The sequence below is a fragment of the Haliaeetus albicilla genome, chromosome 10, assembly GCF_947461875.1.
Source record: "Haliaeetus albicilla chromosome 10, bHalAlb1.1, whole genome shotgun sequence".
Classification (NCBI taxonomy): Eukaryota; Metazoa; Chordata; class Aves; order Accipitriformes; family Accipitridae; genus Haliaeetus; species Haliaeetus albicilla.
In genome coordinates this window covers 39059342-39081955 of record NC_091492.1, presented here as the reverse complement: position 1 = coordinate 39081955, position 22614 = coordinate 39059342, and the positions used below count along the sequence as shown (strand labels likewise).

General features: G+C 38.6%; 1 protein-coding gene across 1 annotated transcript; it reads left to right on the top strand.

The window, feature by feature from the left end:
* The first annotated feature begins 4302 nt into the window (after positions 1–4302).
* UPB1 (beta-ureidopropionase 1) lies at positions 4303–22604 on the top strand. Its single transcript, XM_069795137.1, has 10 exons — positions 4303–4722; positions 5477–5648; positions 7182–7269; positions 7985–8079; positions 9368–9529; positions 13689–13858; positions 17233–17314; positions 18165–18207; positions 19347–19501; positions 22349–22604. Exons 1-10 carry the CDS (start codon positions 4622–4624, stop codon positions 22430–22432), a joined length of 1152 nt encoding a protein of 383 aa, XP_069651238.1. The 5' UTR covers positions 4303–4621; the 3' UTR covers positions 22433–22604.
* Positions 22605–22614: the final 10 nt, after the last annotated feature.

Sequence of the window (22614 nt, the reverse complement as noted above, 5' to 3'; positions counted from 1 at the left end):
GTAATTTAGCAGAAAGTTACAGTAATGAACAAGAACGCTGCTCTTAAATGTTAGATCATTAAATGTGTTTTATGAGTGTTTATTACTTCTTTAATGCACTTCCTGTGCACCAGGGAGACAGCCGTATTCCAGGGAAGAATGGAGTTTTTAATTGGCAGAAGTGGTCAATTTGTGAATCTCTTCCTGGTTTAAAGATACCTTTTCAGGTGTGATTTAGTCAAAGTAAGCAAGGACAATATTTATAGCTAGAAAGACAATAGTGCTAACAACAGGACTGTTCCAAAGGTATGTTAACTCCTTGAAAACTGTGAGTGGGACTTTTCCTGTGGGAGGGAGGCGAGGAGGGAGGGGAAAGTGACTGAAAACTTACATTTTACTCCCCAGACTTAGGGCTGGTTAGGGACTGCTTTGGTCCCAGGCATGCCTGAGAGCAGATAAAATGTATTGTCAACAATAAACTTCCTCAGTTTTCAGCCACTTCCCCTCACCCAGCCTTCAGAACGGCAGGAAGCCCAAAAGCAGATGAGAAAAGCCAACTGTATGAGGTTTATAATTTGGCTCTACTACTCTATAGGTGATTGTACCTGTGGCTTTTGCAAAGCCCACGGGAAAGGCAGGGAATCTAAATGCAGACCAGAATTTTCCATCCGTATCAAAATCCTCAACCTCACTTTGGCTTAGGTTTATGTACAGACCCATTTCTAAAACTGGTAAGAACACTTGTAAAGATTTAAGCAGAATTAGGAAATGAGCTCTTTGTCTGTAACCTGTGTAAAGACAACCTCCCCCCCCCCCCCAAACCCAAACCCAAAAAACCCCACCAAAGTTAAGTGTTATTAGTAAGAGGTCATGGTACAAAGGAGTGACTAAAATGGACAATGTTGGTTTTCCTACCTTACAGCACACTTAAAGCTCATTTGTCTCAATGTATAAACCAAAGCAGAACAGAAAGGAAGTTTATCAACTGTCTTCCTTCTTTCAGCTGTGTATTAAGTAGCATGAAGCTTCTGTTTTATCTTCCCTCTATATTTTAGACCTGTCACCTCTCTCACAACTTTTATTATGCTAATTACCCTTCACTGCCTGTCTCTTACACTTGAAATGTTTTGAATCAGGTGTGTTCCAAGATAATTGTTTTATATCTCCGTATGAAGCAAGGGAATCTGTATTTGAGGATAAAGATGTATTTCAGTGATCTGTTTTGCAGCACAATTCAGTACTTTATTTTGTGGCCACTGGAAAAGGACAGCATAGAAGGTCGTTTTAAAGGGTGTTGCAGCATCTAGAAAGCAAGCTTAGACAAAGCATCAATATTGTGTGGCCTTGCAGGACACATCTGGGTCCACGACCACCTAAATCCCTTGATAGGTGTTAATAACAAGCAGCATGACCCTCTGGGTGATCTGAGACAGTTACTGCGTTAGGGACGCGAGTTATTAATATATTTAGCTGCTCTGGGGAACTCTGTGTGACCCATTTCAAGGAATGACAGGAGAAGAAAGTGTCTGGAAACATGATTCGTATGATAGTAGCAGGGTTTGTAAGAAGCTGGGTGTTTCAGAGGGAATATATGTACATACTACTAACTTAGCAAGGAAAGACAGAAATTCTGCCTACAATCCTGCCTACCAGCTCTAATACGTGATGCTGTTCGGCCTTCCCTCCTATCTTGGGTTACAGTGGAAAGACTTTGTTTGTTTGTTTAAACCTTTTCTTGGGTCTTTCCCAATTTTAGCCTGAACTCTAGATATTTGGCTCTTAAATTCATTCTCCAGAGTGCTTCTGACTAATGCCAGGGTGCTATTGTGGGGTTTTACAGGAACTCTTGGGAACAGTGTTGCAGCACAGAGTGTATGGACCAGTATTATCAAAACCAAGTTTTAGTTCTGAGATGGTATCTGTGCAACACAGGGATTCAACACAGAAGCACACAAGAGCTGCTTTCTATACAGATTACACTGTGTGGTCCTGACTTCTCTATCTGACTTTCTGGACCACCCTGACTGAGGGCAATAGAGATGAAAAGCGTGCACACTTCAGAACTGTTTTGTAGGAATTTTCCCTCATTTTAAAGAACTTTTGTTCCATAAAATACTTATTTTCCTCTAAACCAGTTATTACAGCCTGGGTTCATACCAAAAGGTTCAGCTATTTCCCCAAATAATTACTTGGTTCTGGTAATGCGGAACTGGGAGGAAGTTTAAATACAGAGGTTTGAAGAAGTCAAAACCAGAACTGGGATCTGGATTCAAGCATCATACTTGACAGATAATTGCAATGACTGAGGTGGAACATTCAGACTTAAATCCAAGCTCTCTAATATGCTTTGTCTGGGATATGGAAGGCATCTTCCTTTATTAGGTTACTTTCCTGCTCATCATTAACATTTTGTGCTTTGAAGGTTTATTGTGTTGGCTAGAGTTATACCTTTATATACACGTAGTCCCTATGGAATAGCCCGATCTCCTTTCATCATTATTAGTAATTCTAGGCTTGTCATTTCCTATTCACGCAGTCTGGACCTCACTGTGTTGTTGCAGGATGGTTGATATGGTGCACAGGAAATGTACTGTTTTTTCAGGTCTCAACTGTTCGTGAGTATTCTTTTCAGGGGCTTCAGTTTTATTGCCGTGAAGTCCATTTCCTACATGTAGTACAATTTACTAAATTACAAACAAGGCACCAATAGAGAAGTCAGTGAAAGTTCACACTAAGAATAGAAGCTTGAAGAGAAAAGTTCAGTTATGTGACCTTCTTCAGGAGCTGGATACAAAATAGACCTGCTGGTTTTCCCTTTAATTTGCAGTCCAGGCATAAAAGAACAGTTCCCAGAGAAACCCAGGCCCTTCTGTTTGTTTCTACGAATCCTCCAGAAATGCTTTATCTGTTGACATCCTGGGTATGCTGATATGGAAATGAACTTACATGGTCTCCTAATTTCCCTCCTGTATTGTCAGCTGATTTTTTGCATTGATCTCCCTTCCTGCAATGTTTAAAGATCTGCCAGCCATGAATGGAATAAAATGTTACTGATATGTACCTTTAAAATTGGCAATTAAAGCAAATTAGGATCATCAGATGAAAAATGCCACGTAAGTATCAGTCACTGCTTATTACTGCCCTTCAGAAATACGTTTGGGAAAGAAAAATAATTGCTAAGGACAGGTTTTTAGGCTCTTGGTCATGAACAGGGAGATGCTACACTGATGAGTACAGGGCAAGTACTTACACAATGTACTATGTATCCAGACTTTAAAAAAATTCCTTCCTTTCAAATGATGGTTTTTTTTTTCCTTCTCCTTCGTATTCACCATTTTTTGCTTTATAACATACTATCATCCCTCTTTTAGCTTACCTTGAAATTTCCCCCAAAGATTAAAGGATTTTCCCTGACTGCTGTCTAAGAGTTATCTAAAAGAGTTAGTCTGCTCTTCAGGAGTCACTCCAAAGAGTTCCTGCCCCTAACAAAGCAGCAGAGCAGCATGTCTGCCCTGGTGCACTTGGCATACAGAGCATTGCTGCACCTTTGGGGGTTAAAAAGGGTGGATTAGAGCAAAAGAATCGCGTATCTCAAAATGCCTTGATGAAACCAGACTACCCCTGGACACTTTCTGTTTCAAGTTAAATATTAGACACTGTCTCCCTGACATTCTTTTTTTATTTAGCCTAAAAGGCTTAATATTTAACTCAAAATACCGAACAGCTGCAAATGCTAAGTGCTGAATGTTGTTACATCCTCCAGAAGATACATAAAGCAGTGCTTAAACTCGGTGTGATAAATTTAGACATGTGTAGCCATCCCTGGACTTAGTGCTTCATTTGAGTGAGAAAACCACTTACCATGTTGCGAATTTCAGTTGCATTTTGAAGCAGAAGGCATAGCCAATTGTTCAGTGGGAATAACTAATTTAAACAGGGTGTCCACTTGGTACCTGCAGAAGGAAATATCCTTTATTTAGATGCACTATTTTTGTCTCAGATCAAGGTCTTAATTTGTTCAGTCTTTTGTCTGAGATCAGCTTTGGTTTTGGGATGAATTTCCAATTATATTTGGCCTCAAATCTATGTTAAAGACAAAATTATTTATTATTGGCTCCTGTTCAGAGTCTTATTGCAACTAAAATGGACACACACATATCTGTGAAAACCATTGCCATTTTATGACGTCCTATTTCTAAGCCTTTTTGTTGAATGGTATCATTATAAAAAGCACCTAAAATGTTCCTCTTTTAGACGAGTTATTTCTGACGCTGAGGAGTTGGTCCAGAAGCGGCAAGTAGCCGGGAATGGCCACATCCGTGCCTCTTTAACCCTCTGGGGCACCTCAGGGTTAGTCACCGGTGCCCAGGGCGCACAACCTAGCCAGCCTTGCGACAACTAAAGGAGGCCGGCCCTACCGCTGCCGCCTGCGCCTCCGGGGCTCCCTCGCCACGGCGGAGAAACTTCGCGGCCCCTCACCAGCCCCAGAGGAGAGCCGGGCCCGCCAAAACCCCTCTGAGGAGAAAGGGGCGTGTCCCGGCGGGGGGGGGGGGCAAAGTGCGCGGGGGCGCGCGGGTGCCTAACGGTCAGCGCGTGCCCAACCGTTCTGCGCCCCTCGCCTCGTCCCGTTCCGCGCTGCGCCATGGCGGGAACCCTGGAGTCTGTGGAGTCTTGCTTGGAGCAGCACATCCCGCCCGAGGACCTCGCCGAGGTGAAGCGGATCCTCTACGGGGGTGAGGCAAGGTGGGCTGCCAGGACGGGCTCGCCTCCCTCTCCCCCGTCCCCGGGGGGGGGGGTCGGGGTCGTGTCCCTCCCCGTCTCCCTCGTCCCCCTCAGGCTCCGGAGGGGTGCCCGGGCCGGGAGTGAGGGGGGGAAGGCGTCAGTTTGAGGGCGGGTGCGCAGGACACAGGGCTGGGCTGAAAGGAAAAAGGATAGGTTCTGTGGCGTTTGTGGTGCTGTGGTGAGGTTAGGCTGTGGTGAGATAACTGGGGTAGTTTGGAGGTAATCCAAGTTTGGGAAGCAGGGCAGTAGGGAGGTTGTATCAGAAGGTGGCTGACTGGAAGGAAAGACCTGAGGGGGATAGTTTTGAGGGGGGACTGGGGAGGTCGTGGCTTTGGGGTGAGAGAGCTGGAAAAGTGGGGATCTAACATGAGAAGAAATGTGTTGGAGGGAAAGTGTTTATAACCTGGGGGTGGCAGATGAAAGTTTGTACGTGTATGCTCCTTGATTTGTGCAGCAAGGTATTAGTGCCTGGAAATCACAATTATAAAAGAGGACACTGGGGTTTGCTGCCATGGAGGAGAGCAGTGAGGCTTGCACGTGACCTGGCTACTGCCTGATTTTTCCCTCCTCTGATAGTTAGTTGCATATTGGGGCATGGGAGCTTGGGTGTCTCTGTAGGGGTAGACAGTATTTGTGATCCTTTTGGTCCATTGTATTCAGAGCAGAAAAGAAGAACATCTCATCTTGAAATGTCTTTGTTTCCTGTTCAATCCAGAAAACTTAATTTGCCAGCTGCTGCTCTATCAGCAGCTCAGGAAAGAGATTTTGAACTACAGGGCTATGGATTTGAAGCTGCTCCAGAGCAATTGAGAAGGCCACGCATCGTTCGAGTGGGACTGGTACAGAATAAAATTCCACTTCCCACAGACACAGCAGTGGCAGTCCAGGTACACAAACTGGGATCTGGGCTGTTTGTGTGTAACTCCTCTTCTACTGGATTGAGAAATAACACAGTTCAGTTGTTGATGTTAGAAACGCCGTCATGAAATGTCTGCTGATTTTCTGGCCATGTAGGACCCATCACTATCTTAATGCAGCATACTGTAAGAAATTTGAATGACATGTTCAGTTTTATTGTTTCTCAGAAATGCCTCTTGTGTTGTGTTTACCTAGTGAGCAACTTGTTTGCAGTTTTTCCAAAGCTAATTATTTAGTAACTGATTTGGTACAGGAAAATCCTTTGCCTCTAAAATGAAACAGAAAATCATTTACCCAAAATCAAAAGACATGGCAGCCCATGGAAACCACAGGTGCAGTTCTTGTTTTAATTGAGAAATGTTCCATTATAGGAAAATCCATTAGAGTAAACACAGATTAATAAAGCTGTGTTCATTATTCTTTTTACAGCAGTAAATGAAATGTTATTACAAGGTGACCATCATCTCTTAACACCTTGGACACAAAAGCACTGAGGTGTGACATATATGTATAGAAATAGCCTCCTAAAACTAACTTTAAAAAAGTGAAAGAAAATACCACCTTTATAAAATTTCCTGGAGTAGCAGTTTTATACAGTGACAGGACAGAACATTTCTGAAGTAATTTGTTTTGGAAAGATTACCTGTCACAGATGCAAATAATTAATTTGGCGAATGGATCGATCGAGTTTGTGGATTCTTTGTAGCATCTGTTGAAAAGACTACCCATTATATTAATGATTTTACCTTATAAATAACTAGTTAACTTTTTCTGTAAATCACTGTACAGTTGTTGAGTTCGTAGGTCACTGTTGACTTGTCTTGTGTCCCTTTTTATTGACACCTGAAAGTATCAATGCAAAGTGCTACACCTATGCTTATCTTTAAGGAGAATACTCAAGAAAAAGTACTTTGAAACAATGTTTTTTCACTAATTAATAAATGCTTTGATGTTTTTTCTTGGTAATAATCTACTGAGCTCCTAGGACAGAGGGATTTAGAAAATAGTTCGGAGGTAATAACTTCTAGAGAGTATCCAAGATCCACACGTTTGAGTAGGATTTGGAGATAACCAAGGAAATGGACTGTCCTTATCTCATGTTTTAAGATTCTGAGTACTTGACTTGAATTCACATTCACTTAACATCATTCTGTAGGTTGTTTACAATGAGCAGCAAAGTTTAAATTTTTGCTGATTCTATTAAGATTTTTAGCTATTTGCAAGTCAGTCAGCAATGGTTTGCCATATATTTAAATGTTGTAACCATGGAATTACAATTCCATTGGACTGCTTTATCTATTTTCAGCATCTAAATGCTTTTAAAAATCTATATCTAATTCTTTCTTATCGGTGTTCAGGAATGATAACTTCTTGAGTTACTGCCCCTGAAAGCAATGGGACTAAGTTATAGAACAAGAGAAATGTAATGTGAACAAAGCTTGTAAACACAAGTGAGTTAGAACATAGAGCTTTTTTAATAGCATGACACTTCTCACAATCAGGTGGCTGCACTGCACAGACGAATTGAGGAGATTGTGGAAGTAGCTGCAATATGTGGGGTCAACATAGTTTGTTTCCAGGAGGCTTGGAGTGAGTATTTTCTGTGATTCCTTCTAGGTTGTCAGGTCAAGTTCCTTCTATTTTAATAGGTGTCCTGTACTGGAAGTATGTCTTGTAAGTAAAGAGCAGAGATCTTCCAAGATGTAACAGTTGACTTTACTGGTTTGCTTTCTAAAGGAAAAAGCAAAGAGTCTTAGTTAGCAGAACTGTATGGAAGATGTACGTGAAGTCTGTCGTACCAAAGACTGGTGTATGCCGCAACAGTGATATTTGTAGGCGTGCTCCTTCTTCATATCATCCTCCATAATCCTTTCCTCCTGTTTTTTTTTTTTCTCCTAAAACTTAGGGGGTTTTCTAGACAAATATTAAAATTTAAAAATCTAATTTTAATTAAAATGCAGTCTTTGAGGCTTAATAGAGGCAAAAACCAGAATGAAGGCCCGTGAAATGTTTGTGAAAACAGGTTATTCACAGAAAGTGTACACTAGTGACTGGAGTGTATTTTGTATTTTTACCTCTGGTAAGGCTTCACTAAGTGCATTCTGTCTCTTCTGCTTTGCCCTGTGTGGGCCCAAAACTCCTTGCCCTTGCTAAATATATTTTAAAATAGCTTTTGTCTTTAAACAAGGAAAACAGTTGAATCATTCTTAAGTGTTTAATTTTTTATCTGTGTTCATGCAAACTGTGTATTTCTTGAGTGACATGAACATTCTTGTAAATTTTATCTTGCATTGGTGTTTCCTAGCCATGCCATTTGCTTTTTGTACAAGAGAGAGGCTTCCTTGGACTGAATTTGCTGAGTCAGCAGAGGATGGGCCAACAACAAAATTCTGTCAAGAGGTAAAAAACCAACCAAGCGAACCCCCACCCACATCCAGCCTTCAACACCAGCCCATAACTGCCAGTGATTAGCATGGTTTTCTTCTTTATGTACCAGTAACTTGCTTGACAAATATTATGATAGTGAGTAAAGTAGAAATGGACAACAACAACTGTGCTCAATGTTTATTTTTTAAACTACTTTGCATTTATAGACTACCTTCTACTATGGAAGGCATGTGAAACCACCCATTTAAGTATTCCTGAATTTTACATGGGAGGAACAATTCTTCATGCAAATATTTTTAATTTCCATTTAAAAGCTGTTTCTTGCCTAGAACAGTTGAATATTAAACAATGCTTGTATGAAAGTGTGAGGAGAAAAATCGCTAGCCTTTTCTGAACAGGGAATACTTTCACACAACTTTTTTGCATCTTCCTGTGAAATGACACAAAATGTAGGGGGCTTTTTATGGACCTAAGGAGATTTGTTACTGTCTGGCTCTTATTTTTCACTTCCAGTTGATTGCAAGGGTGGAAGAGTTTATTTTTGTTTTCTGACAACTTTTTTTTTTATATAAGAAATTTAAATTATTTTCTTTACAAGTGATTGAAACAACTAAAGACCATTTTGATGTAAAATTTGCCAAGATATTCACTGACCTATTAAGCTTTTGTAGACAGCGTAATATCTTTAGTCTGATCTAGGGCAAGTACGTGTTGCTTCTCACTATGGAATTAATGACACTATGGAAGTTTGGAGAAATAGAGAAGTGATTTGAAGGAAAAGACAGTGTGCTAGTAAACTGGCAGTCAGAAGTTGCTTTATTTCTCACTCACACCTATGTCATTTGACATTTATAGTTAACATGTAATGCTATTTTACATTTCCTTTTTTTTTTTTTCTTTCTTTTTATTTAAATAACCATTTTTAGCTAACTGTGCTGTCTTTCGTTCTGGTACACCACTTGCGTGGTATACCAGAATGGAAGAATGGTATATACCTCTTATACCTGTGAATAGATAGAGGTCAGCTTCATGGTTTGGCCATTGCTGTTAGGGTGCTTTTTCCTGTTGGTACCTTGCATTTCTAGTTGAAGGATTCAGGTGGAAAGCTGTCTGTGATGTATCCATCTTTGATGAAGAAACTGGCAGTGTGGGCATGCCAGTGTGTGTTAAGCATTAGTCCTTGATAACAGTCAGAGTAATATACCAGATGAAAACTTTTTAAATCCTTCTTTATGAACAAAAAATGAAAATAATTACTGCAGGCTTGTATGTAATAGAAGAATTATGTTCATTTGTATAGCTGGCAAAGAAATACAATATGGTTGTGGTATCTCCAATCCTGGAGCGAGATGAAATACATGGAGGAACTCTGTGGAATGCTGCAGTGGTTATTTCTAATTCTGGAGCTGTCCTTGGCAAAAGTAGGAAAAATCACATTCCAAGGGTTGGAGATTTCAATGAGGTAAGATACAGTATTGTGATTATAAAGCTAGTCTTACTTTGCAGCTCTTGTTCGTGTCAGCATGTGTTGCATCAGAGTTATATCATCAGGAAATATAATGTACTTCTAGAAAATGTGGTTCACTAAGTGTCAAATCAGTTTTTCTCAGGTGAAATTATAATAAGTTAATTCATCAGGAATAGAGAGTGATGACTCTTAAAGGACAAATAACATTGAATCTTTGTCATGTACTCTTCCTTGGCCTGATGGAAACTACAAAAGTATCGAGGATCTTTAAAACAGAATTCTTATAGACTACCTTCTACTATGGAAGGCATGTGAAACCACCCATTTAACTATTCCTGAATTTTACACGGGAGGAACAATTCTTCATACAAATATTTTTAATTTCCATTTAAAAGCTGTCACAGCTTTATGTTAGTTGTGCATGATTGGCTGAGGTAGTTTTTGCATGTGTGCATGTTGAACTTATTTTAATTTGGAGAGCAATTGTTTTGTGGCTCAGGTGTTTATTTATGGACTTGATCTCTGTTTCTCTGTAAGATTGTCTTGGAAATGACAGTTCTTTTGCTTACGTTTCTTTGAGCAGAATCCCCTAATTCATTACACTTCTGACTGAATAGCTGGTTTATGGCATCTTCTGTTTACTAATCATATTACTTCCACTAAAGCCCCCAGCAGTTTTTAGGCCATCCTCCAGAATCAGCTTCAGAAACTGAACTGGTAGTAAAGGCAACATCAGAAGAAAACTGGTAGATCTGAAGTGTGTTTATTCACCCATAGAATTATCACAGGTAGAAAGATCAGGATTAAAAATTAACCAAAGTCTAAAAATACATTGTCTTCGCTAACTAAGTCTCTCCTTGTCAGCTAAAGTGCGTAATTAACAGAGGCATTTCTTCTAAGCACCGGGAGCTGCTACATACCTGCAGTTGCTTTTGTTCCCTGTCTGAATGCTCCAGTCACTAAACTGAGGCTTCAGAATCCAAACTGCTTTTTTTATTAATTTTAAAAAGTTTTTTGTGTCTTGAAACTTCATGTTCAAAGACTTCTGGAAGTTTTGGCCTGGGCTCCCAGACCTGATCAGGCAGGTTTGTGTTTCTTCAGAGGAAACTGTTAATAGGTTTCTACAGGATAGATTTCTGGCACAGGCTTGTCAGTCACCAGTGTTGACTTCTATCTTTAATAATTATTTTGATATTTAATATTATTTTATCAGATCTGTCTTTTAGCTAGCAAAACAGTAACTAACAAACCCATATAAAATAAAAGCACTAATAAAAATGAATTTTGGTTACTTTCCACATTCTTGATTTGTTCCTTGTGTAATCAAACAAAAAATAAATTCCTTTTGCTTGTGCTAAAATATGATATCTTTCAGTTTTCCAGACAGTGTTTTGTGGAGCACCAGCAGATTGCAAGAAACTTCTTGTTTCCAGCTTTGAAACTGTAATGAAAGGCACCTAAGAAAATATATTTTTACTTTTCCATGTGAAGTATAAATAGACTTTCATCAAGAGTTTTGCATAATTCCTAAAAGGACTTAGTTCTTATAATCCTAAATGCCAGAATTGCCACAAAACAATCTAATTATATCTTGCAGGTATACTATAATGATTGGACATTTCTTGTATCTACCTCATTATAGAAGCAAGGAACGTTTAGCCAAAACAGCACTGTCTTTTTAGCTAGTTTTGTTAGCAAAGCATTAAGTCCGTTCTTCTGAGCTGAGCAATTCTGATAGAGGAACTTCAGAAACCACCAAGACTACAGGGAAGGATTATGCTCATCTCTGTGACTTTAATGTTGTTTTCTTTATCAACAAAGTTAACCTCCAAGGAAGCGCTGAATTTGAAATTATTTTTGTGGATTGTCTCTGTAGAGCAGATAGGGAAAGGAGCCTTGTTAAAATCATCCTTGTTGAATGGGTGAGAACTAAATGGAAACGGGAAAGAGATTTGTCTGTAACCTATTCAGCCGTGTGTGGGAGGGCATATAAATAAACAAAAATCAATCCTTCTTGAGACATCACAGTTTGTTGCTGTGGAGATGATTGTGACCTCTGGTGAGGAATAAAGAAATAAGAACTGATGAATTCCCTGAAGCAACAGCATTCTTGTTTTTCTTTTCCTATTGTAATAAAAGAAAACTGACAATAGAAGAAAAAATGGAAATATATTCAATCGGCAGAATTGTTTTGAAAAAGGACTGTGTCAGTGCCCACCACGTGGTGTGCTCTCTGCAGGCATGAAAGGAGATATTGCACAGTCCCTTAGGCACTGATTTTTTCGTGACAGCTGGTAAGAAACATGAGATGTCACTTTTACTGGGCATACTGAATCTCTAGTCCTTCTTAGTTTCAGAGGATGATCCCCCTGTATCTATCATGCCATTCTCTTACACTTACATGAGGCCCTAGTTTGTTCCCCAGGTGTAACTGTGCTTGCTTTAGGCCTGATATGGTTCTTCTTTCAAGACCAATGGCAGTGGTTGTTACGATGGACAGATAGTTTCAATAAAAAGGGAATTGTTTTACGACACACCTTTCTTATGTGATAAGAGGCACGCCCCATTGGGTCAGGCTGGTGGATTATGTACCTTGCTTTTCTGTCTCTGAGATCATCACAAAAAGGTACTATTAGGAATAAGTCTGGCCACTGCAACTTTTGTGCTCCCTCGGTATCCACAGTCATTGTGTTAGGGATGTTGGGTGGCATGTTCCTATCTATTTCTTTTCTTATCTGTGGTTCTTTTATCAATGACTTTGCCTAATCCCTTCTGAACCTGATGATAATACCTGTTTTCACAAAGAAGCAAATTTCAGAAGTGCACTGCCTGCTGCATGCAAAAAGCTAATTTCTTTGAAAACAGGTACAAGAGTGTAATTTCAGTCAATACCCACTACTGCTACTGCTTTGGGATTTCTGTATTCATCTTATCCACTGCCTTTGTGATTTTGTAAATCGTGTTCATAATATTGCCCTCAGCTTTCTGTCTGCAGATTGAAGAGCCTTTTTAGTTGCTCCTCACAAGGGGGCTGCCCCATCCCCTTCATCATTTCAGTTGCCTTTACTTATTCTATCTCTATTATATCTACATTATCTAGTGTATCTACACCTAGTACATTATTGAGATGCAGACACTAGAATTGCCCAGAGTACTCAAGCCATGGGCACGCAGAATTCTTATAAACCAGCTGTTATGTTTCAATATCCTTCCTGTTGATGTCTGAGATTTTCTTGGGTTTTTGACTACCACTGAACTCTAAGCAGGCAACTGTCAGTGACTCCACACATACCCTTTTCTTGTATCTGTGAAGAACCATTTCTGTACATTTCATTTATAATATCTCTGTGAATGTTTGTCTCTCTTTATAGCTGTTAACATGACTGTCCTTCTCTTCACTAGTGCCTTTTACAGGAACGAGTGCATTTCTAATTGTTTAGAAATGTTTGATATGATAGGATGAAAGTTCACAGCATATGGTAGATGGGATCTTTAAGCCAACAGTTGGCTCCATTTTCTTTAAGGAGTGTTCTCTAGATTTATCCTGTGATTTTCCTGGTGGCAGTTTCAAGCCTTCTGTCTGTTTAGGGCAATAGGCATATAGGAAGTTTAAATAACCAATCTTAGCTATACACTGATAGTTCCTTATAGCATTCATAAAATTACTGCATGTCATTACATAACAGGTGAATGTAAAGGAATTCTGTGTTCTTTAAACAGTATTCATCATCTCTTTTTTCAATCAGAATCAAAGGATTGTGATGACTTAGGAGAATTTTCTTATGTGGTGAAAGTACTAAGAGAGGTGCCTAAAGTTTGGCAATTAGTGGATCTCTTCTAAGCTTCTGTAGAAGTTTCTAGCATTAATAGAAGTGTTTATGTCAAAGTCAGACAGTGCTTAGGTGTAGTATGTGTGAAGGGAAACAGAAAGGGGCTTGAATTTGATCTCAGCAGCCTAAGAGAGCCACTTTTTGCTATATACCCATTACAGGGCAGCTATGTACTAAACGAAAGGTGTCCTCGCTCACGGTCTAATGACTTGAAGCTGGTAATCAGAAATTGGGAAGTGTCAAAGCAATGTTGGAGGTATTTTTGCTTTTTAAAGAAGTCTGTATTTGTGGGATTTTGTTTTATTTGTTGGTTTTTTTTGTAGTCTACTTACTATATGGAAGGAAATACAGGACACCCAGTGTTTCAGACACAGTTTGGAACAATTGCTGTGAATATCTGCTATGGGCGCCATCACCCTCTGAACTGGCTCATGTTTAGTATGAATGGAGCAGAGATCATCTTTAACCCTTCAGCCACTATTGGAACGCTCAGGTAAAATACAAACTGATTTAGGCCGTTGCACAATTTCTGGGTTAACTGAACCAGGTGCCTCAGGGGCACCTTGCTGAGGTCTTGGAATCTGAGGCATCACCTCTTTGTTTTGCCTTCAGAAAGGAATCTGCATTCTTCTCCATCTGGAGTTTCGGGCTACCAGTCTGCTCATAGTCACTGATTCTCTTCCAGAACTTTAGTTGTACATCTGCAGGTCTTTTGTCTCTGAGACAGAGTTAACAAGCATCCAGCTGGTATTTTGAAAACTAATGGGAGTTTATTTAGATTATCCATGTAATATTTTTGCTTTGTGATAGGCAGTAGGAATTTACATTCAGGCTTAGCTTGCCAGCTTGCATCATCCACCTAGGAGCCAATAAATATGGTATCAAATTGCAGTTTTCAGAGCCAAGCTGAGAAACCCTTTTCTCAGAAACTTTTTTTTTTTTAACTGTTGGCAATTTTGTGATTATCAGGCCTCTTGAACCAGACTGAACCAGTGTAAACGGTTTCCCTTGAGATAATCTTCTGCAGATTGACATTAATTGCACCCTACCAACTTGATTTCCTAAAAGAAAAAAGAAAACCAGTTCAGTGAGCTAAGAAAATGCACTTTTTAGCTAGCTCATAATGATTAATTTGTGGATTAGATCTTGAATATGCTTTGCCTCTACATTATCAGCATCAGTCACATTTCAATATCATAACCTTTGAATGTGCCATGCTTCCAAAGCATTGTCTGACACAGGCTGTATGTTGCTTGGGATACTATAAAGTGATGCAAAATAACTGCATTTCTTTAGGGCCAGTGGGGGGGGCTTTCTTTAGGTAGAAACCTTCTAGAAATGGTTTCAGTGGTTCTTTATACCACTCTTCTTGACAAAATCACCATGCCTTCCTTTCATTCTCATTGTGTTCTTTTCTTTGCTATACTACTCAATACTTTCAAATTCCAAATTAGACTATTTGTAAATTGAGGTGTGGGATTCCAGAATGTGTCTACACATCAGCTTAACACATGATACAACTGTTCTTTTTCTTTTTTTTTTTCCTCCTCATAACAGTAGGCTCTGAAAAGTAATTTAGTATTGTATAATGTTTACATACATATGACTGAAGAAGTGATGGTAGTTAATGCTTAATTATAAATAATAATATTTGTAACCCTCTTCAGCTTTGTATGGGGCAGTGGGGGAAAATCTGGCTTTGCAGAGTTCTTGGGAATACAAACATTTCCCTTGTGAGTTAAAAACTCATATTTTGGGCTAGCTGAACTGTCTTTGAGTTTCTAGCTCCAAAGATAATTTTTAGGAGGCTAACAGGAGTGTATTTCATTGTTATGGATGATATTGTAATACAAGTATAATATCCAGTAGCAAAGAAGACATACTGATCTCATATAATACTGAAAATTCTTTATCGTTTCTCTTCTCTCTCCCTTCAGCTGGGCTTGTGTGTGTGAACTAATTGCAGAATATTTTCATTTTGATTTCTTTAAACCTAGAGGAAGAGATTTTTCCAGTGTCAGTTTTGTAAACCTTAATGTACAGAATGTTCAGGCAATATAGACTTGCTAACTGGGTATACAAGATGATAGAAGAGTTAGAAATGTAAGAGGAGTATGTTTTTTAGCATTTTCCATTTCTTCAGGCTTCACCCAATCCCGTCTCTTTACCTGTTTAATGTAAATTTGGAGGTTTTCTGTCTCTGTAATAAGGTCCAAGAATATTCATCCAATTTTGTTGTCGACCAGCTAGAAAATTCTGAGGACATGGAGCATTCCTAACAGGGTAGAAATGGTGAAAAACAGATTAGAGAGATAAAATTTTCATACCCACAGCCAGTTCAGATGCAGAGAACCATGTATTTGCAAACCTGGAGAGTAGAACTGTAGGTCAGATGCAGTAACCTGTCATTCAAAATGCCTTTAATATTTTTTGGTATACAAGATAATTTAGGTTGAGTAACGTTAGAAAATGTCCTTTGAAAATAGTTGAATGAATGCTTTGGGGGCATTTATGTCACTACTAGAATAATATTTGTGGTTGTCCACTTATAACCCGTTAACAGGAGAGCAAACAGAAATTACCCTGTTGTCATACAGCACTTCATTGGTACTCTGGGTGCTTCAGGCTGTCCTCATTATTGGCTTTCACATGATTGTTTTTAAGCATATAATTTTTACTGCAGGAAGAGGACTCTTGAGGCCCATGTAAAAACTGTCTCTGGGGTCGCTTCTTGGCTATAACCTTTTTTTCCTGTCTCTCTTCTTCTGTGAAATTGTAATTTGCTGGAGCTTTTCAATAAAATCCCTTTTTCTTAGAAGAGCTGGCTGCCAGACTCAAAGTAATTGAGAAAAGAGGCAATAAACCAAGTCCTTTCAATCAGTCCAATGACCATCTCTTTAAGATTTTTGAGTCTGACTGGGAGATTAATGAGTCAGATGCTTGCAGCTTTGTCTTGGTATTCAGAATCTGGCAGGTACATGCTGTCACAGGAGTGTACAAATTGTATCACCTTTGTTTTGGAGCTCTGAGTACTTCCAGACCTCCTGTTAACTAGTCTGATCCCTGTGTACCAAACTATTTAGTAAAAAGAAGACTATTTCAGTTTTAAACATCAGTCAGAATTGAAATCTCCTTTGGAAGAGAAGTAGAGGCTTGTAAAAGAGAAGGAATTTTTTATTCCTCATTTCTCAGTTCTTGGTTTTATGTAAATTTAGTGACTGATTTAATAGGTAATTACTGGGAAGTTATCAGAATACTTTTGTTAAACATGCTTTCTTTTTCATCAGCCCACCATGGGAAAAATGACTTACTGGAACGTGCTATGAAAAAATACAAGTGGGAAATTTTGGTGGCAATAGATTTTAATTTTCCTTTCATTTTTTTTATTATTCCCATAATTATTTTTTTCCACTCATTGCTGAAAAAGCCTCTTCTGGACCATTTTGGGAAAAAAAGGAGACAACTTGTATGAATCTCTTACAGCTTTGCTGCAGAATGATGTTTGGTATATTAAAGGTAATGGAATGTGAAAGCCCATGTGTAAATCCTTTGCATAATTTGGAGAGTAAAATATTTTACACTGTAATTGCTTTGAAAATCTGGAGATGTCTTAATTTTTTTTTTCCATGACAAAGCCATATTTACAAGGTTATCAGGTAGACCTGTTTATACCTATATTTGAGCAGAAAATAATGATAATGCTTGGCTGTATCTGTGGGGAGATTTTGATTGTAAGAACAAGTTCAGTCTTAGCAGCTAACTTTGGCTTCTTTGACAGAAAAGGTACAGTGTGAAACAGTCATAATCTAAATTTGGCTCTGAAGTAGACAAGTAATGAATACCTGCCTCCTCTTTTGTGTATTGCAGTGAGTCCCTGTGGCCAATTGAAGCAAGAAATGCTGCCATAGCTAATCACTGCTTTACATGTCCCATCAACAGGGTAGGAACGGTATGTATCTTCACTTTTTTCATTTCATTTCATAATTTAGGTATTGTAGCATGAGTTAATTCAAGGTAATGAACTGAGTAGCACTAGCATGCAGAGATTCTTCTACTGTATAACTACTGTATTAGTGTTTATAATATGATTTGAAGATGGACAGTGATAAAGAGATTGAGAGCTGCCTTGTTGCTGGCAGCCTACTTTTTGGTTGCAGCTGCTTCCTGTTCTTGAATTTCTCTCTTTGTAATAGGCACCCACCCTTTTGCTAATTTTCCTAGTTTCTATGGTGAAATCAGTATTCTTTTAGCCAAAATGACTGAAAATGGAATGTATCCTCAAGTCAGTGGTACACAACTGATTGCTGTTGTACAGATACTACCTCTTTCTGGACACTAAAGTTCTATAACGGAAACTCATATTGCACACAATAAGTTGTTCTTGCCTTCAGGTTAGTCCAAATACCCTACATTTATGTTCTTTTATAAGGTTCCCTGCAAAAATCCTGACTTGTTCTTGCCGTTATGTGAATACATTTGCCGCCTTTTGTGACCTGCAAAGATGTGTTTGGTTAAATGTCTCCTCTTTTGCCTCTTCTTGAAACTTGTGAAACTGATACGAGGCATGTTCCCCAACGTGTATGAACAACAGGCAGTGATACAAAAAGATCTTGTTGTGTAGCCTATCCATCATAGGAACTAGGCCCCTCTGATGACTCCCTTTAGAAAGTGCTGATAGTATGCCAGAAAAAATCTTAATAGATTTATATAAACTTTCATACTAAATATGGTAGACTAGCAAGGATTTCTTGAATGAAATGGAATTACACTGCCACCTATGGATTCCTTTTATTTCACAGGAATACTACAAAAATGCCTTTACTTCCGGAGACGGTGGAAAAGGTATGTTCAGAAATCACATTCAGTAGTTGCTAATAATTGTTAACTAGAAAGTCTGAAGAAATGGTAGCTCTCCTGCAAGTGTCTATCATCTCATGACAGCTATGGTAGCTAGTGACTGCCTTACTTAAGACTGCTGTTCTGTAAGCTGGAGAGAAGCAACACTTCCTATTAAAGTTGGTGGTACCACAGTATGTGGTCACCAGAAGTTCACACCTAAGGTTTCTATGTACTTTCAGAGGACTAAGAGTTTTGGAGTCAATGCAGTATTGTAGGACTGCAAGACAGAAATCCCACGAATTAGCCTTTGTTCTCAGTGTATGCATGACATATTATCCATAGTTTTAAGATTATTAACAGTAACAGCCCTAGCCTGAATCCCCAGCCAAGCCATTTTGCCCTGGTTCACAGATTTGCTGGAAGTTAAAGAAGAGAATGCTCAAAGAAGAGCATGAGATTTGCTTGTATGTACTTCACTTGTATGTTGAAACACTATAATTTGTCCTGTGTCAACCATGACTGCTTTTGGCTTCATCTGGAGCGGGCCTGAGCTTTTTTTTTAGCTAGTTGTGGAGCTAAGTGTAGCAGCTGCGTGAAAAAGGTCAGTGGTATCCATTGCTTAGTAGTACAACAGATGTGGCTGATTTTTGGCACAACTCAGAGTTGTGCAATATGAAGTAAGATTTTTTTTTTTCTGTGCCTCACATTCCAGTGTTTTAACCTCTGACCTTGTATTGAAAATTGAATGGGTGCATCTCTGTCAGCTGTTTTGGAAATGTATGATTTGACAATCAGAATTAATTTAAATTCTAAATAAAAAAAAACAATGAAAGCAAAGCCTTTCCTTTAGTTCAGAGACTCAATAACAGGAGACCATAATCATGCATTATTTAAAAGGCAGTGCAGTGAGTTTTTTCCTGTTAATTTGATATATGTGAAAGCTGTACTGTGCATGAAAGTAACTATTGGTCAAAACTGCAATTACCTTAGGATTGTGCTGTGACTCTTCAGGATGATATCTTGCTTAAAGCACAGTGAGTGAGCAACCACAAGAAATTGAGCCAGTTTTTATATGGTACTGCATGTTAAGTTGTATACTTGTTTGCAGATGGCATTACACGCTTTTTAAAAATTTCTTTAAGCACACCATGACTTGGGCCATTTTTATGGCTCAAGTTATGTAGCTGCACCAGATGGCAGCAGGACCCCAGGACTCTCTCGCACTCGGGATGGACTTCTGGTGGTAGAGATGGATCTAAATCTTTGCAGGCAAGTCAGTGACAAATGGAATTTTAAGGTAAGCCTGCTTATAAAGAAACAAACTTACATACGATATTGGAACAAACAAGCTTTCATGATGATCTTACAGTAGTTAAAAGGCAGCCTTTTTTTTAACAATCCAGAGCTTAAATTGTTGAACTAAGTTAACAGGATGTTCTGGAAGCCAAAGGCATAAATGGATTCCAAAAAGGAGTAGCCAAATTCAGGGAAACTAGGCCAATAGCTTTTAAATGAAAAACTTAGCCTTTGGTCCTTAAGTGCGGATTGCCAGGAGCTCTGAGGACTGCTAGGGGAAATATGTGAGGTTTCCTTATGCAAGGTTCGTAGGCATTTGTAACTGAGCTGAGATGGACCTTTGATCTGACCTAATATGGTAGTTCTTTATATTCTTATAGGCCTTACTTGTCAGTTTTGGTGAAATGTAGTGAAAACCCAAACCTACAAGAATCTTTAAGCTTCTGAGAACTTTCTGAATGCAAACTTCTTGCAGTGTTAACTCCCTGAATTTGTAGACATGTTGAAGCCACAGAGAAAGAACTGTGTACATTCATCTCTGAAGCACCATAACACACTTTTGAATTTATCTAAATCGGATTAAGATGGCGGCAATCCTTTCCATGCGGCTTTAACAAACTTATTTATTACTGTTTTTTTGTATTCTGAGATAAACCTAATTTGGATCATCTTTCCTGAGGGTGTAATTTGATTTAATTTGTCCAGCAGCAGTGCTGGTTTAAGAAATTGCCACTGCAGCATTGCAGTTTGCTAACCCTTCTGTTGTGCCAGTACAAGCTATGTGGGGTGCTATATTGTACACTGGTTTAGTGGAGTGACCAGATTTTTTTTTTTTTAAACAAACAAATGACACTGTAGTTTCTTCTTTGAATCTGATCAAGTTTACAGCAGGCCCACAAATATTCTGTTGCAACAACAAAGCAAGCAAGCAAAAGGAAAAAAGAGGTGGCAACTTCTTAAATAGGCTTTGTTGATGAAGCAAACATCTTGCTTATTTCTGTGGAGACAGGTCTTCCATTCTAGTCCTCAGTACTGCTAGACTAGATGTTTTTCCTGTCTGCTCTTAAGATCAGCATGATTTGAATTCTAACAAAGTAGACCAGAACTCCTGGCTGGCAACTGTCATAATATATGTAGGTACTCCGGTAATAATCTAGTATTTAAAATAAGTAATCATTTGTAAGGAGTGTCAATTTTTGCACATAATGTTACTGCAAGGAGACATATATTTTATAGGGCTGGTTTATTTGGAACCACCTTGTGCATTACAATATAGTGCAATACATAATGTGTTTTGATTTCAATTTGATGCAAAAATACAAATTTTCTGTGGATTTGAACTCCTGAATAAACCTGAAATGCTAAATTAAAACATAGTCATTTCTTAGGTAGAGCTTAATTTCTTTGCTAATGCTGCCAATCTGTATATAGGGACTAAAGACAAAAAGTAATTTCAGGTCATCTTCTGGACAGAATTGCATTTGTTATTTTACAGATGTGTGTGGTAGGTATATGGCTGTTGACATAGTAGAATTAAACTGTGCTGAGAGATTCCCAGGTTTTTTTAAGTCAGGCAGGCATTTAGTTTTGCTTTGCCACTGAAATCTGAGGCCCTTATTGCGGAGTAGAGATTTAGTGTGTCAGGAAGCACATGGAGCATTGCTTATAACAGCTTAGTAGGGGTATCTGAACAAAAGCAATTGTATTGATTAGGAAAAACAAACAGTAAAAGCAAAACACTGACCTTTAGCTGTTTTGTATAGAATTGCTTGTTTTTGGTTGTCTTCAAGTCTTGTACTTTCAGCACCTTAGTTTTATGTTGATGGTGTGGATTGCTGTTGTTGGTCTTTTGGCACATAAGGCACAGCTGTGGCTTTTGTTTAGGTGATAGGGGATATCTGTTTCCTTTTCCTTTCATTTGTGGTCAAGACAGAGGTAGTTCTTGATATAAGGGGAATGAGGAAGTATGAAGTCATCAGTTATCCACTGCAGAAACCCCTTGATAGCAAGTAGGAACCTATTTAACCTGCTCTGGTATCTGCAATTTGCATTCAATGATGCCTGAAAGGGATGTTAAGTAGAATGTCTTTGCTAAACTTACAGCAGCAAAATAGTTAAACAAATTGTCTTCATTACACTCTGGCAAGAAAGAAGTAATTCACTCCCCTCAGAGCCAATGTTGTAGACTGTGCACTTCAGAAAAGGACAATAGCACTATATAAAGTGCTATATTTCAGCCTCCTAGCTTACTGTATCACCCAAAACAATGATAATATTTCATACTATTAATCAATAAAGTAAGAGCAACCCAAATACTATCAGTGGCACCTATGCAAACATTGCTGACAGCAGGGTTCATCAGTTGTCAAGGGCATATTGTGAAGACATAATTACACACTCCTTTGCCTTCATAGGCATAAGTTACTTAAAAGAGAATATTGTTGATGCATAAGAAAGTAAGTCCACCTTTCACATTCAACTTTCAGCTATCCAGGATAACCAAAATAGCCTTAAGTAATTAGTCAGCAGACATGACTGTCAATGAAGGGCAGCTGCAAAGCAGGAAGGTGTTCGCTTTAAAGTTTCACTTTTTAGAGTGGAAATACACTTCTCTTTTTTGAGTAGAAGTATAGTTTTAGGCAACACAGTGCGAGTTCTTTTATAAAAGAAGTGTATTAGTTTGTGCTAAGGCACTGGAGGTCTTGCATTTTGAGTGAATTATGATTTTACTGTTTGGGGCAATTAAATAATAGGTCGTCATAAAAAAAAATGGTGCCCATAAATATTTTCTACTGAAGTACTTCCATAGCTTACTACAAGAACTGAAGCTTTGATTTTTCTTTTCCAGATGACTGGTAGATATGAAATGTATGCAGACAAGCTCACTGAAGCAGTCCAGCCTTATTTTATACCCAGTATAATCAAAGAGTAAGAGAGAGCATCTCATTACAATTAAATATTGCATAACAAATTAAAAGGTACTGTTGGATGATAGCTGTACTGTGGATCACAAGTTGTTATTTTAATGTTGTAGTTTAATTTCCTGTAACCAACTTTTACATAATAGGATTCAAAACTGTGTTAAGTAAAATAATTGAAAAATGGCCTCTTGGT

Bases quoted from the DNA above. Each gene is read 5' to 3' on its own strand.
- UPB1 (XM_069795137.1), top strand. From the start codon at position 4,622: ATGGCGGGAACCCTGGAGTCTGTGGAGTCTTGCTTGGAGCAGCACATC. The intron at 4,723-5,476 runs GTGGGCTGCCAG...TGTTCAATCCAG, and splicing joins CTCTACGGGGGTGAGGCAAG to AAAACTTAATTTGCCAGCTG. The intron at 9,530-13,688 runs GTAAGATACAGT...TTTTTTTTGTAG, and splicing joins GGGTTGGAGATTTCAATGAG to TCTACTTACTATATGGAAGG.